Source organism: Apaloderma vittatum, unplaced genomic scaffold, assembly GCF_000703405.1.
Source record: "Apaloderma vittatum isolate BGI_N311 unplaced genomic scaffold, ASM70340v1 scaffold10449, whole genome shotgun sequence".
Lineage (NCBI taxonomy): Eukaryota > Metazoa > Chordata > Aves > Trogoniformes > Trogonidae > Apaloderma > Apaloderma vittatum.
Genome location: NW_009735864.1, coordinates 39,360 through 51,624, shown reverse-complemented (window position 1 = coordinate 51,624; position 12,265 = coordinate 39,360). Strand labels below are relative to the sequence as shown.

The following is a 12,265-nucleotide window of genomic DNA, read 5'->3' as shown; positions in this document are numbered from 1 at the left end:
GTTAAAAATGTTGTAAAACCCATACCTGCAACATATAGAGACCAACAGTGATGCTAGATTCTGTTCATCCTGGGAGCCACAGTGTCCAGTTTTGGAGCTGTAAGAAATACAAATGCTGTCTTGCGTTGTAATATCTCCTCAGGCCTTGATCAAGTGAGTCAACAAGCTGTGACTAAGATTAAACGCCAGTGGGTACCCACCATTTTTGTATCTATTTAGAAAAGCACAGAACAAAATACATAAATATGGGAGAGATTTCCTGGGAGGCCCATCTCTAGAAAACTGCACAGAACAGGTAATTTTTTTAACAGGGGGGAAAAAAACCCCAAACCACTAATAGACAGAAACACTGCTCATAGGGTTATACATATCCCTATTGCAAAATAGTGATCAAACTCCCAAGTTCAATGTACTGTAGCCTCTAGCTCCCTACACATTTATTCAGCACCAAACAACTTGGCATCTTGTTTAGAGGCTAGAACTGAAGGAGGGCTTGTCTGGTGGTAGTGTTCAGTTTGTAAGAAGCTGTTTCTTCATAAACTGACTAAAATGCTTCATCTTGGCCTGCTGTCACCAGAGCAAAAAAATAACAACCTCAAAAGCCTGTCTACTGCTGGGATACGCTATACTCCAGGGTGTTTAATCCTCAAAGAAATGTGTAAAGCTCCAGATGGGAGGTTGTCACCTCCGGCTGTATGGGTACTATAATTACTTTTCCTCTAGAACTGTAGAAATCTAGACTTCCTTTGACATTTTTACATTTAAAAATTACACCAGATAAACTTTTTGCAGACACTAAGCAAGAAATAGTTTAAGCTTTTTCTTTCTCCTTTCGTTTTACTTAGCATTCCACTCAACTGGAAGTCTAAACAATCAGGATAGCATATAGAAAGAATATAAAAGTGGGTGGGAGGTTTTTTTATTAAAAAAAAAACATTCTGGAAAGGAAGTACTTTGAGTAGTAAATCCTGTAAAAATTCTGGAGTCGTCTGATAACTGGCAAATATCTCATTGTGCTTTAAATATGCTGCCATAGAGTTCTATTACACGTTTAGTATTACCATGTATTTCAGGGGAATTTCGTCTTACAAAGTTGTGCTGCAAAATAAAATGTTGCACGTGCTCATATAATTACTGTGTTCTCTTACAAGCCAGCACACTGTATTTTAATACTTTTGCTGTAACTAGCAGTGAAATGCATTCCTTCAGAGGGTATGTCCTGCACTGTACATTCATTAAATGGGTGCATCTAATCTTTAAATTTTGATCTGTGAGCTATAATCTGTGGAGGAAAAAAAAGAAATATATTCACGCTGGAAGACTCTTCTATAACCACAAAGTGAGCAGACTTAGTGTTTTTAAATATTTTATTGTCATGATTGTTAACAAAACGCCTTCAAAACATTCTGTACATTTCAAACTATTTTGAACTGCAATACCCATTATATAAATGTACGTGTATAGATGCCATGATGTCTCTGTACAAAGATGTACAATATGTACAGTAACATTAAATGCAAGCTGTGCAAGGCAAAGTCTAGGCTACAGATTCATGCCACTGGTTAAAACAAGGCATAAAACCACAGCTTCAATCAGTTCCTTATGTGCAAATAAACAAATAAATGCAGGTATGTATTAATATCAGAGAGGAGTAATTAGATTTGCAAGCTCAGTTCAGCTAGAACAACATGCAGCTGACTGGAACAAAATACAGTACTACTCTTGTGAACTTTTCCCACTGCATCTCTTCGTTAAGTTGAAACATCTTTTCAGGATGGTACTTTTTGTTGAGCTGAGGTGGTGCCAGGAGATTGAAACTTTGGAAGATATAAACCAAACTTATTTTCTATACCAGCAAATGTCGCTGTAGCAAGTCTGTATCCGCCTATATGCTGGGGGTTAACAGGAGGAAGATCTGAAATCCGAGTTTTTGGGGCAGGTTCTGATCCAGAAGGTTTGCTGTTTGAAGAAAGAAAAAGAAGAAACACCTTTCCTTTAAAGTGTTTTTTTAAGCCTGAATAACTTTATGAAATCTAGACTAATACTTAAGGCTTTTGTCTTGAGTATGAAAGACTGTTAACTCTTAAGCTGAGCATTATTTATTCACTTCTATGGTCAAGCAAAGTTGAGTTCACACCACTACTTAATGGGAAATCAAGGCCAAAACTGAAGTTCTGTTTTTGCTGATAGCTTTGTAAATCCCTCTAACGTCCAGTGACATGGGGAAAATGGACAAAATATCTTGCTACAACGGAAATACAGATTTTATGTAGTATATTAAAATAAATATGAGACGGCTCTTTATCTCCTCATCTGTTTTGAAGTAGCATGCAAGTTTCAGTTCCAGAAGGTTGTGGAGATTTTTTTTCATACTGCAAATTTATGTCCTCAGAGTCACCAACTTTAAGTGGTCTCATGCATGAAAAAAAGATTTTATTTTTTTTTAACTTAGCGGGGTTTTGTGCGAGCTAAAAAGCAAGTGTGTGACTTACAGGCCTCCAAAATCTACATAGAGCCATCTCTGCAGAAGTTCATAAGTGACGAGAGTAACACCAAACTGGGGTGAAGATCTGAACACACGAGCTGTTAAATATTACAAATCATAATGTCAAACAAAGAAAATAATTTCTTGGGAGAGATGCTAAACATTTTTTAACAAAATACTACAGTTTTCAGAATCAGACCTTGCGATACTGCACTCGTTTGAGTCTTTCACAAAGTCAGTGTTAATTTGCAGATTTGGGGTCACCTTTAATATTCCGAGTGCTTTTCTCACCTCCAGCTCCTTTCCACAGAGCCGAGGGCCCTTCTTCCCTTAGAATCTTTCTGAAGCAGTCAATAACTCCAGTGTAGGTTGTCTGGCCAGCACGAGCTGCCACTTGCAGTCTTGTCTTGATGACATCAGCAGGGGTTACCAAAGAAGCAGCAGGCACACCTTTTAGAAGAAAACCATGTTTAATTTGCACAAAGAATCTTGTAAAATTTGGAACACTTCTAACTGAAAAATACAGCTGGAAACTTTAATATTTTTTGCAAAGATCAGACATTACCAAAATTGCAAATTTTTATGCTTGATGCTAAGATAAACAGTTGTGCTTGGTGTAATCGTTTTGAGTTTCTTCTAAATTTAAAGTCTATAAAGAAAATAGTGAAGATAAACTATCAACAGCAATCCTCTCAACATCTTCTAGTTGCCTGTCATTAACAGTACTTTCAAAAAGATAAAAGAGGCATTTTTTAAAGTCACAAAAATGCTATATATGTAATAAGATATATCAGTGACGAAAATTAGTTGTAAAGCCTTAGTGCATTTGCTAACATTCTACAACGTATTTCACAAATTATCTACATGATTGATTTTGGAACTTGACTTCTACACATCCATTTTTTTACAGGCGTTCACAAGCAAACTACTACTTAAAACACATATTTTACAGAAATAGGTCGGTATTGCTGTTTGGACTGTTCTGTAGGAGAAAGATGCTGCTTACTTCCATAGACAAGCCATTAAAAGACTGAGGACAAGGAAGGTGTTTTACAAGGCTGCTTAGTACCAACAGCGTGATATTAGCCAGCAGTGATGGAAGAACAAATCTCCACTTCCAAGGCACCACTCTCAGCTTTCTAGTCAAAGGAAAGGAGAAAGTTTTCAGAAATGTACTCCACAGTATGTAACTGTGTTATCCGAGGTATTTCTGAATACTTCTGAATACTGCAAAGATTTCATCCTCCTAAAAAGAACCACTGTCTGACTTAGAATTTAGAAATTGATTTTTACATCTGTTGAACTTTTACAGTTGCTTAATACTGAATTAGAAATTTAACAAGTCACTGATTTGCAGACATGATCATAAATTCTGAAGTGTCGCTGATCATTTCAGGAGGTTTTTAAAGGAAAACAGAAACAATGTAGTTAAGCCTACAAACATACACTAATAGCAACCATATGCACGTTTTCCTCTACAGACAGATACGTTGGGACTGTATTCTTCCCTGCTGTGCATGTGTAACGGGAATAGGTCCAGCAATCGGGCATTTGAAATTTGCAATTCAGAAAGGCACACTATAAAACTGTCCCCCAAGATTTACACACATTTGTAACAGGATTCATCACTTAGTATGAGTGACCCAGAAACACTAATCAAAGAAAAGCTGTGAAGTTTGCAATCTAAAAATGAAAACAGTAAGTCTTTATGTGAGACACAAGTTGAATAATTGTTTTTATATGTGTGTCTGTGAGTCCAGTAAGCTAAATAATTTTCCATTTCTGGCAGCTCTGCACTACTTGAGAATAAAGAGGGCTACAGATCTGTTACTAGTTTCCTAGCTGGTCTCTCCCTTCCCTCTGGCATGGGGAGCATACAACTGGCAAAGAGCAGGTGCAGCCAAGCTCTGTATCAAGTTCAATCTGGGAAACTGCCCTTTACACACAGCTCGTGACTGGTGTATATGCAGCGATTCCTTATGACCGTAACAAGTATCAAAAGATCTGTTCAGCCCAGTGTTGTTTCTAAACTGCACAGATTCCAACGCTGTGTCGTTCAGCATTGAGAGGCTGCAGATACCTGGTTTTCATCTTAGTGATCTAATCCTTGGCTGCGCAGAATCTGACCATCTGTATCCACATTTTTGAATACCCATCACTACAGTTCCTACATCCAAGTATTTTTCTACCACTTGCCATCTAGTAAAAATCATTATTTTATCATATATTTTTGAGAAGCCTGAAAATATTTTAAATTTTGGAGTAGGATACTTTGGCTTCAGCTTCTTTACAAACTACTGACCTATTTTTAGCAATTATATTTGAACAAAGTTTCTTCTCAGTTATTTAAGAATCCAGAACTAGACAAGTAATTTTCTTCTTAGCTCTTATGATCTCTCATTTTATGTTCATCAAAGATTCAAATTAGCCTTCAACTCTGAGAGCACAGTAACAAGTAAAACCCCATTGAGACAGACAGATCAAATTTGACTAGAAGTTGCTGAGCTGCATTACGCTGTTTATCCACATTATGCAAATGTAATTAGCTCTCATCAAAATTACATCGCCTCCCACTAAGGATAACAGTGATCAAATTTAGATTAAATCAGATACAATGGTACAGTATCCTTCCTTTATATGGGACTACTGAATGAATATTAAATATTACTAAAAGAGAAAAAAAATACTTCTAGAAAACATTCTGCAAAATTACCTGCAATGGCTCCAGCTGTAAGGAGATTAAGCCCTCCCACGTGGCCATTTTCATCGGCAAGCATCAGTTTACTATGAGCATAAACAGGAAAGTAGATTGCAGAAAAGGGAATGTCTCTGAGGAAACAGGCTTTGGCACCCTGTCACACAGAAAAGAGACATAATACAAATAAATTTTGTAAATAAGGTTAAAATTGATATCCAGCAAGCAGCCTGTGCCCAGGAAGTACCAATTCTTTTGATCTACCAGGTAAATGACACAGAAAATAAAATGTCTCAGGAAATGGAAGATGCAGGGTTGAACGTCAAAAAAAGAATAAAGCACATCTACAGTAAGTTTCTAGAACGAGGAAGATTCAAGGTTCATGTCTCATTTCAGTAAGTAGCATGTGACATCAATCCTGACATCAGTACCTAGGATAAATACCTTTTATCTATGATGGGTCCAAATGCGATGAAGAAAGTGACAAAGGTCTGTCCTTACGTCTCGCTGAAAACAACCCACAACCATGGAAGCAGCAAGAAAAGTCCTTGCGTGCCATTTCTTCCACCAAACACAAAAGCATTACTAAAATATCAGTGAGGACTGTAAGACCTCATACTGATCTCCACGAATCATCACCTGGTTGACTCAAGAAGCTGCACTGGGAGGTTAGCAAAAACCGCTGCAAAATGGGAGCTGTTTAGTAAGGACAAGATACAGGGAGACGAAACTTGTGGCCTGTGATAATACTGCAAGGAGTAGCTCCTGGCCACTAACCGGCATTAAAGAGTTCCTTAACAGAACTTTGCATTTTGTAAAAACAGTAGAATACTCAAAATGAAACATAACTAATATTTTTCTTTTAGTAACAGCACTCTGTTACCAACTACAATTACTCCTTCTGCAGAAAGCTCAATCAAATAAGCCCTTGTATGTCCGAAAATATCTAATCTGCATACACTGAAAGCATGCGCGTTACGGAAGCACCACTGCTTGCCTAAATACCCAACTGGTGTAATCTGAGGCAGCAGCCTCCACGCAATGGATCTGCCTGAGGGAAGTCACCCAGTTACATTAACAGCACACGTTACAAACCCTGTGTGGCTTAAACAGGCGACATGGTAAAGAGAAACTGGTTCCTTCAATTACTTTCACGCAGATGCTCCATGCTTTAAAATGAGTTCTTGCAGTTAATCACAAATGATAACCCAATTCTAAAGAATAGCAGGATTTTTAGTAAGCTCAGTTGTTTAATTGCTGCAAACAGAAGTGGTAATTTTGTCCCGTGTACCAAAACACTTGTGATCTTTAGGAAATACAATGGTCATGAAACTCACCTACAGAATTCAAAACAAAAGCTTCAGCTCTAAAAGTTAATTTGCACACTTTTATAGTATTATTGCAGGTCTATGGACAAAGCATGTAAAACAATGTTTTGTAAGGGCACAGGTAATGTAACTGCTGAATTTACGTATTACACCTTGCACTGGCAGAAGATACAAAAAGAAATACTCTTCCTTGTTTAAGAAAACTAATAGCTTCTGCTCCATTACCTCCGATCTGTAATGATGGTAGCAAGTATACCTGCAGGGAAGGAATCTGTTGACTCGCATTCTGCTGAAGTACAGTACAGTACGCGGGGTTTTTTAGTGGAATTTATTATTGACAAATCCCACCACTTAACTTCTTAAAAATCTGAGTCCTACTAAACTCCACTACTGTTTCATTGCCATCATATTATTAAGACAAAGAGAATATCCTGCTGCAAAGATAACAATGGAGATAACAGATTCAAAATAAGTGTAAGAAAAACATACAGGGAAAGCTAAAGAAACTTTTCACAAAACCCCACCAAATGAAATGATCAGTGCCAGAAGCCAGCAGGTCTGCAATACAGGACTCCCTGTAGCTTGGCATAAAAGCCCAAAGGATAGAATGGGGGAATATTTTTTTGTATCCCACTGCCATTAATATAGAAGTGAGTTTTCTTCACTTTTCCAGCTGTGGGGCTGCCCTGCAGGAAGAGATTGATTTTAAATTCAAAAGATGTCTTTGTTTTTAACTAGTTTTGTTGCAAGAATGTAAAATTTTAGCATAAAATATAAAACAATGAAGCCACTTAAAGCAGAGATACGTACCTTATAAAGACCAAGAAAGCCTAAATCTTTTATAACAGAGAGGGCACTGACTCTGGGTCCTGTGGTAATTTCTCCTGCTACCTGCAACCGAATCTTTACAATCTCCAGAGGATTAGTGAAGATGACCTGGGAAGCTCCTGCCTGCAAATCCACAGAAAAAGAAAGTAAATTGCGTTACTAGAGCATGTGGTGACAGGTTGAGTTTTCCAAGGTGCTGAGTGCCTTGACTTCACTGCACTGGCTGTTATTCTCATGTAAAAATATACGAGTAATATTTGACAAGGCACCCCCAAATAAGAAATCATGGATTTGTACAAAATCATTTTCTATAGTAATATGTTTATAGTCCACAGAGGTGGATTCAGTTTGTCTCTGCTTTTCTCCTTGACATCACTTTCTAGAAGTCATGTCTGTGTTTAAAAGTCTATCAATTATTAGACAAAATACTGAACTAAAATAATCATTAGATCTGTGCTACTAGAGCATCAAATACATATAAAGAAGATCTTATGTTTATGCAACAATTATCCATCACCAATGTGTAGACATGTTATTTGCATTTAGTGGTGATGTTGCTTAAAAGGTAAATTTGCATTTAATGGTGTAATTTTAAATTATTAGAAAAGGTATTTGGAGTTTTCTTTAGCAGTCTTTAATTGTCTTAGGAGGAGACAAATATAACATTTAAATAGTAAGGGTAACATTTCAAAATACAATATAGATAGAAACAGGAGTCACCTCTGTCTCTGAGCTGAGCATGACAGATTTTACAAGTGAGAAATAAGCAGTGCTGAAGAGAATATCTTGCAGACTTCCTAGCAAGTGTTGCAGAGCTGCTGATTCTGCATTTTAACCAAAGACTTTCAAAGAACTGCTTCAGATCTGAGAAGGACTCAGTCTGACAGTTCAGTTTCAGAAGCATGTAAACGTATTTATAACTACACGTCTAGATTTCTTCCTCGTTTCCTATAGGTACTAACTACCAGTCCCTTAGGGAAAAGTGTGTGGTTCATCACAAACCAACTAAATTTTACTAAGCTTTCTTTCTTCCGCTCCTCCTAAGCCACCTTTTTTAAAACCACTTCCTTAAAATACAGGCAACTTTAAAAACCATTTCTTTCACAACCTAAAAACTCTTAATCCTGATCATTTCTCCAACCCACCAAATTTTAGTGAAGGAAAAAGATGCAGAACATCTGCAGTTCAAGATTTTTTCCACTTCTAAATCGCCTAGGAAATAAATTCTCTTTTTTGATGCTGGTGGTGGGGGTGTGTGAAGTAAAATCAATAGTCTGCTACAGCACCTCCTGGACAGCATGCATGGCATTCTCTGCTAATCTGAGTCAGAATTAACAACACTAATCCTTTCTGCCTACAGCACAATCCTCTCTCCAGCAGCAGACAGAATAAACTTGAGCTCAGCCCTGAAGCATGCCTTAGAAGTTGGTAACTTGAAGTACACTAGACTCGAGACAAAAGAGAAGAACCATCTAAACATTTGGGGAGTATCTATGGGATGGGAGGAACCATTAAAATCTTCACTGACCAAGCATCTCACACTTCACTGAACCTTTACTGAGCACACTGTCATCCTTTTATCGCAAACTCCATTTATTACTTCACACAATATTGGCATCTAAAATCACCATTGTTACAGCTTTACTAATGCACCTTGACCCCAACAGCGGGAGATCAACCCCTGCTTTTGACTAATTATCTCTACTGCAGCGGTTACTGTCTTTACCACTCCCCACTCAAATAATCAGTCCAGGTTGTTAATCTTTGGGTTATTCCCTCATTTCTTCACCTCTCTGAAAGAAAATCAAAGCCTACAGTTTAGCAGACATTTGCTGCAGCCATCAGGAAGATGACTAGAACTCCCAGACCAGCCAAACTGATCCCATCTTCTCTGTTCCTTGGACTTAGTGCATTGTGTTTACTCAGTTACCTGACACCAATCATGTCCGAAGCCATTCTTCAGACTCTCTTCACTTCTCATTCACTTTTCCTTCCCAGCTCACACACACCTACGCACGCAAGATGAAATGGCTGTTCTGCTAGGCAAAGTTCCAATCTAAATAAAATTTGTATCTGGCAAGTTCTGTTAAACAACAACTGATTTTTTTTTGTTCATATTGCATTAAACAGAAAACCACTTTTCCCTACATCATTTTTAATAATAATTTTGGCAGACAAAAACATTAAACAGAATGCTCTTACTACATAATACAATGCACCAGGTAAAAAATTCAAATAACTTTAAATTGAGACCCTAAGCTAGAAATTCACTCCTAGACAATTACCAGCTACCTGCCTATTAAATATGTATTCTTTGTTTACATATATACATGTGAAATTCCATTTTTTATTTTTAATGTTTTAAACTAGCACATCCTGCAGAGCAGTGAAAATAACTCTTCTTATTTGCTTAACACCCAGCACAGAAACACAAATAGGCCAATTCATAAACATTTCTATTTTCTATCCTGAATTCAATCTTCCTGCAATTAACATTCTCCTCTCGTAGGTGCACAACTGCCTACTTTTCTGTTAAAATCAGCAACAGCCCTCTTCCAATACAGAAATTAAAAGTGAAGACTCTAAACACATTTTAATAATTTAGTAGTAATACTAATTATATATATGATGCTACAGATTGCATATAAATAATATAGAATTATAGATTATGCCAATATTAATATTAAAATATGATTTGATGATTGGGTTATTGAGCAAAGTAAAATATAAGGAAAACCCTAACATATGCTTGTGAGTAGAAAACTATTGGAAAAGCTCTTTAATTACATTAACACTTTGAACATTGAGTATTTACACTGTTGACTAAATTTTCAACAGGCAGCTTTCTCAAAAAGAGCTGTACCTGTCAAGATACTTCCTATTATTATCTTATATTATTATCTTGACTTCCCAGTCAAGATGCTTCCTATTAGCAATCCAAGTCTTAACTTTTCATATTGTTACACTTGGAGCTTGGCAAACTTTTCTGCACACCAATGATCTGATTCACGTGAAGAGGAGCACCGAATTCACTGGAGTTGCATGAACACGTTAGGTCCTTAGGGACATCGTAAGCACAGATAAGACAGGCATTGGCTTTAACACAGAACATGTAACACAAGAAAACTCACTTTTTCACTTTTTTTTTTTAAATGAATGCAAAAGTTGTTTTTTTGTTTCAAGTAAATGGTTGCCCATCTATCTGAGGAAGAAGGTGTGAGGCAGAGAATGCTGCCTGGGGAGCAGAGGAAGAGCACTCCCCCAAAGCGGGTGAAGAGGGGAATGACACAAGGGATCTCCAAATAAAAATGAACTGGCAGCGTGCAGGACTGCAATACAAATCTCTGTGCTTCTGTGCAAGTCATTAGCAATCATCATCACTCTTTCAAAATATCTTACTTCAGCTGTCAGCTATCTATGTTAAATACACGTGCACACATAGATACACACAGAGGTATATATTGCAGTCCTTGAATTTCTTTTGGAGAAGGTGCACTAAATCCAGATTCCCCCATAAAAACCTCCCTTCACACAAAAATTACAACAGACACTTTAAAAAAGGTTGACAAATTTGTTTCTGAATGGAGGTTATTCATACACATCAAAAATACCAGTAATAAAAGCTTCTACTTAACCTTAATGTCATGTAAAATAACTCTACAAGGAGCAAATAAAGGAACTAAATCTGACAGCAAAGGTTATGAGAGAAAATATGTAGCTTGAGATCCCACAGCAAATGCCCCATGACATGCCAAAGGCTGAAGGAAATACACAAATGACCCTGCAACATGAGACCTCTTGCCCTTTCCAATTCCACCCGAGAGGCATATGCTACAAAGGGGGAGAGGCCTATTTCAAGCCCTTCCTTCCTTCCTTCCTTTTTGAAGCCACCACATCCTGGACCACAACTATGTCCCATACAAGCAGCTATAATAAGATGTTACTTAAAACAGTCTAGTTTAAAGACATCAAAAGAACTTGCATTTCTTTCTCAAGGCAAAGCTGTCACTGTTCATACACCTACAGTAAGCTTACTGTCTCTTTTACTAAAGAATAAATTTGTCCCTAACTTCACGTCCACAGTTGAGATCAAGATAAAGCAGTAAAGTTTAATTCTGCTTCTAACTGTACCTGTTTCAAGTGTATTAAATGGAGTATCTTCAAGATTTTAAAGGAAAAGCACTAACATAGTTGTATATTTGTTTGTTTGTTAAATAAAAACAGTAATATTTTAAATTATTTTTTCAAAAATAAGTATTTGACATATTCCTATTTGCCTGATAAGCTTATATAATGTTTGTGTGTATGTATGTATAAATGCACATGAAAATCACTTTTACAAATATACCAAAATATTTAATGTTTAAGCATATAAGGGTTTTTAAATCAGTGGTAAATTTGGATTTCTATGTTATGGATATGCAAACACACACACCTCACCCCTAATCATCAACAGATGCATCACCTACACTTCCAAGAAGGGTTCTTAGACCCTTTCTGTCTGGCACCCTACATCCTCTTCCTCCCTGCATCAGGAATCGGAAACTTCTTCCTGATCAAATGGGATTCATCCATGCAAAATACTAAGAACCATGCACACTGCATTGACAGGAAGAATCAGTATTTTTCCAGTGTAACTCAGAGGAATTGCAGCTTAAAATGACAGCATCTTTGCCCACTGTAACAGTACTTATGAATCATTTACATAGCATTAGATGCCTCCCAGCTGAGGATGAACAGTTGCTCTACAGCACCTTGCCCTTCACCATGTACTCACATGCGTCGTGCGTGCAAGTTCCTTTGAGAAGCACTGTCCATATCAGGTATGCGCTCTCTGCTTCCCCGGCTGCTGTCGGATACAGGAAAGCATTGCCGAAGCCTCACTCAGTCCCCCTGCAACTCAAAGCTAATGGTAGCTGAAAACTCCAA

At 37.4% G+C, this 12,265-nt stretch overlaps 1 protein-coding gene across 1 annotated transcript in view; it reads right to left on the bottom strand.

The window, feature by feature from the left end:
- Positions 1–1,638: 1,638 nt before the first annotated feature.
- Positions 1,639–12,265, bottom strand: part of LOC104279463 (calcium-binding mitochondrial carrier protein Aralar1) — a 49,883-nt gene continuing 39,256 nt past the window's right edge. The window contains exons 13-17 of the mRNA XM_009876755.1: positions 7,319–7,459; positions 5,199–5,337; positions 2,777–2,935; positions 2,493–2,583; positions 1,639–1,959 (exon numbers count right to left, since the gene is read on the bottom strand). Coding sequence (XP_009875057.1) covers positions 1,770–1,959; positions 2,493–2,583; positions 2,777–2,935; positions 5,199–5,337; positions 7,319–7,459 — 720 coding nt within the window. The 3' untranslated portion in view covers positions 1,639–1,769. The remainder of the gene's footprint in view (positions 1,960–2,492; positions 2,584–2,776; positions 2,936–5,198; positions 5,338–7,318; positions 7,460–12,265) is intronic.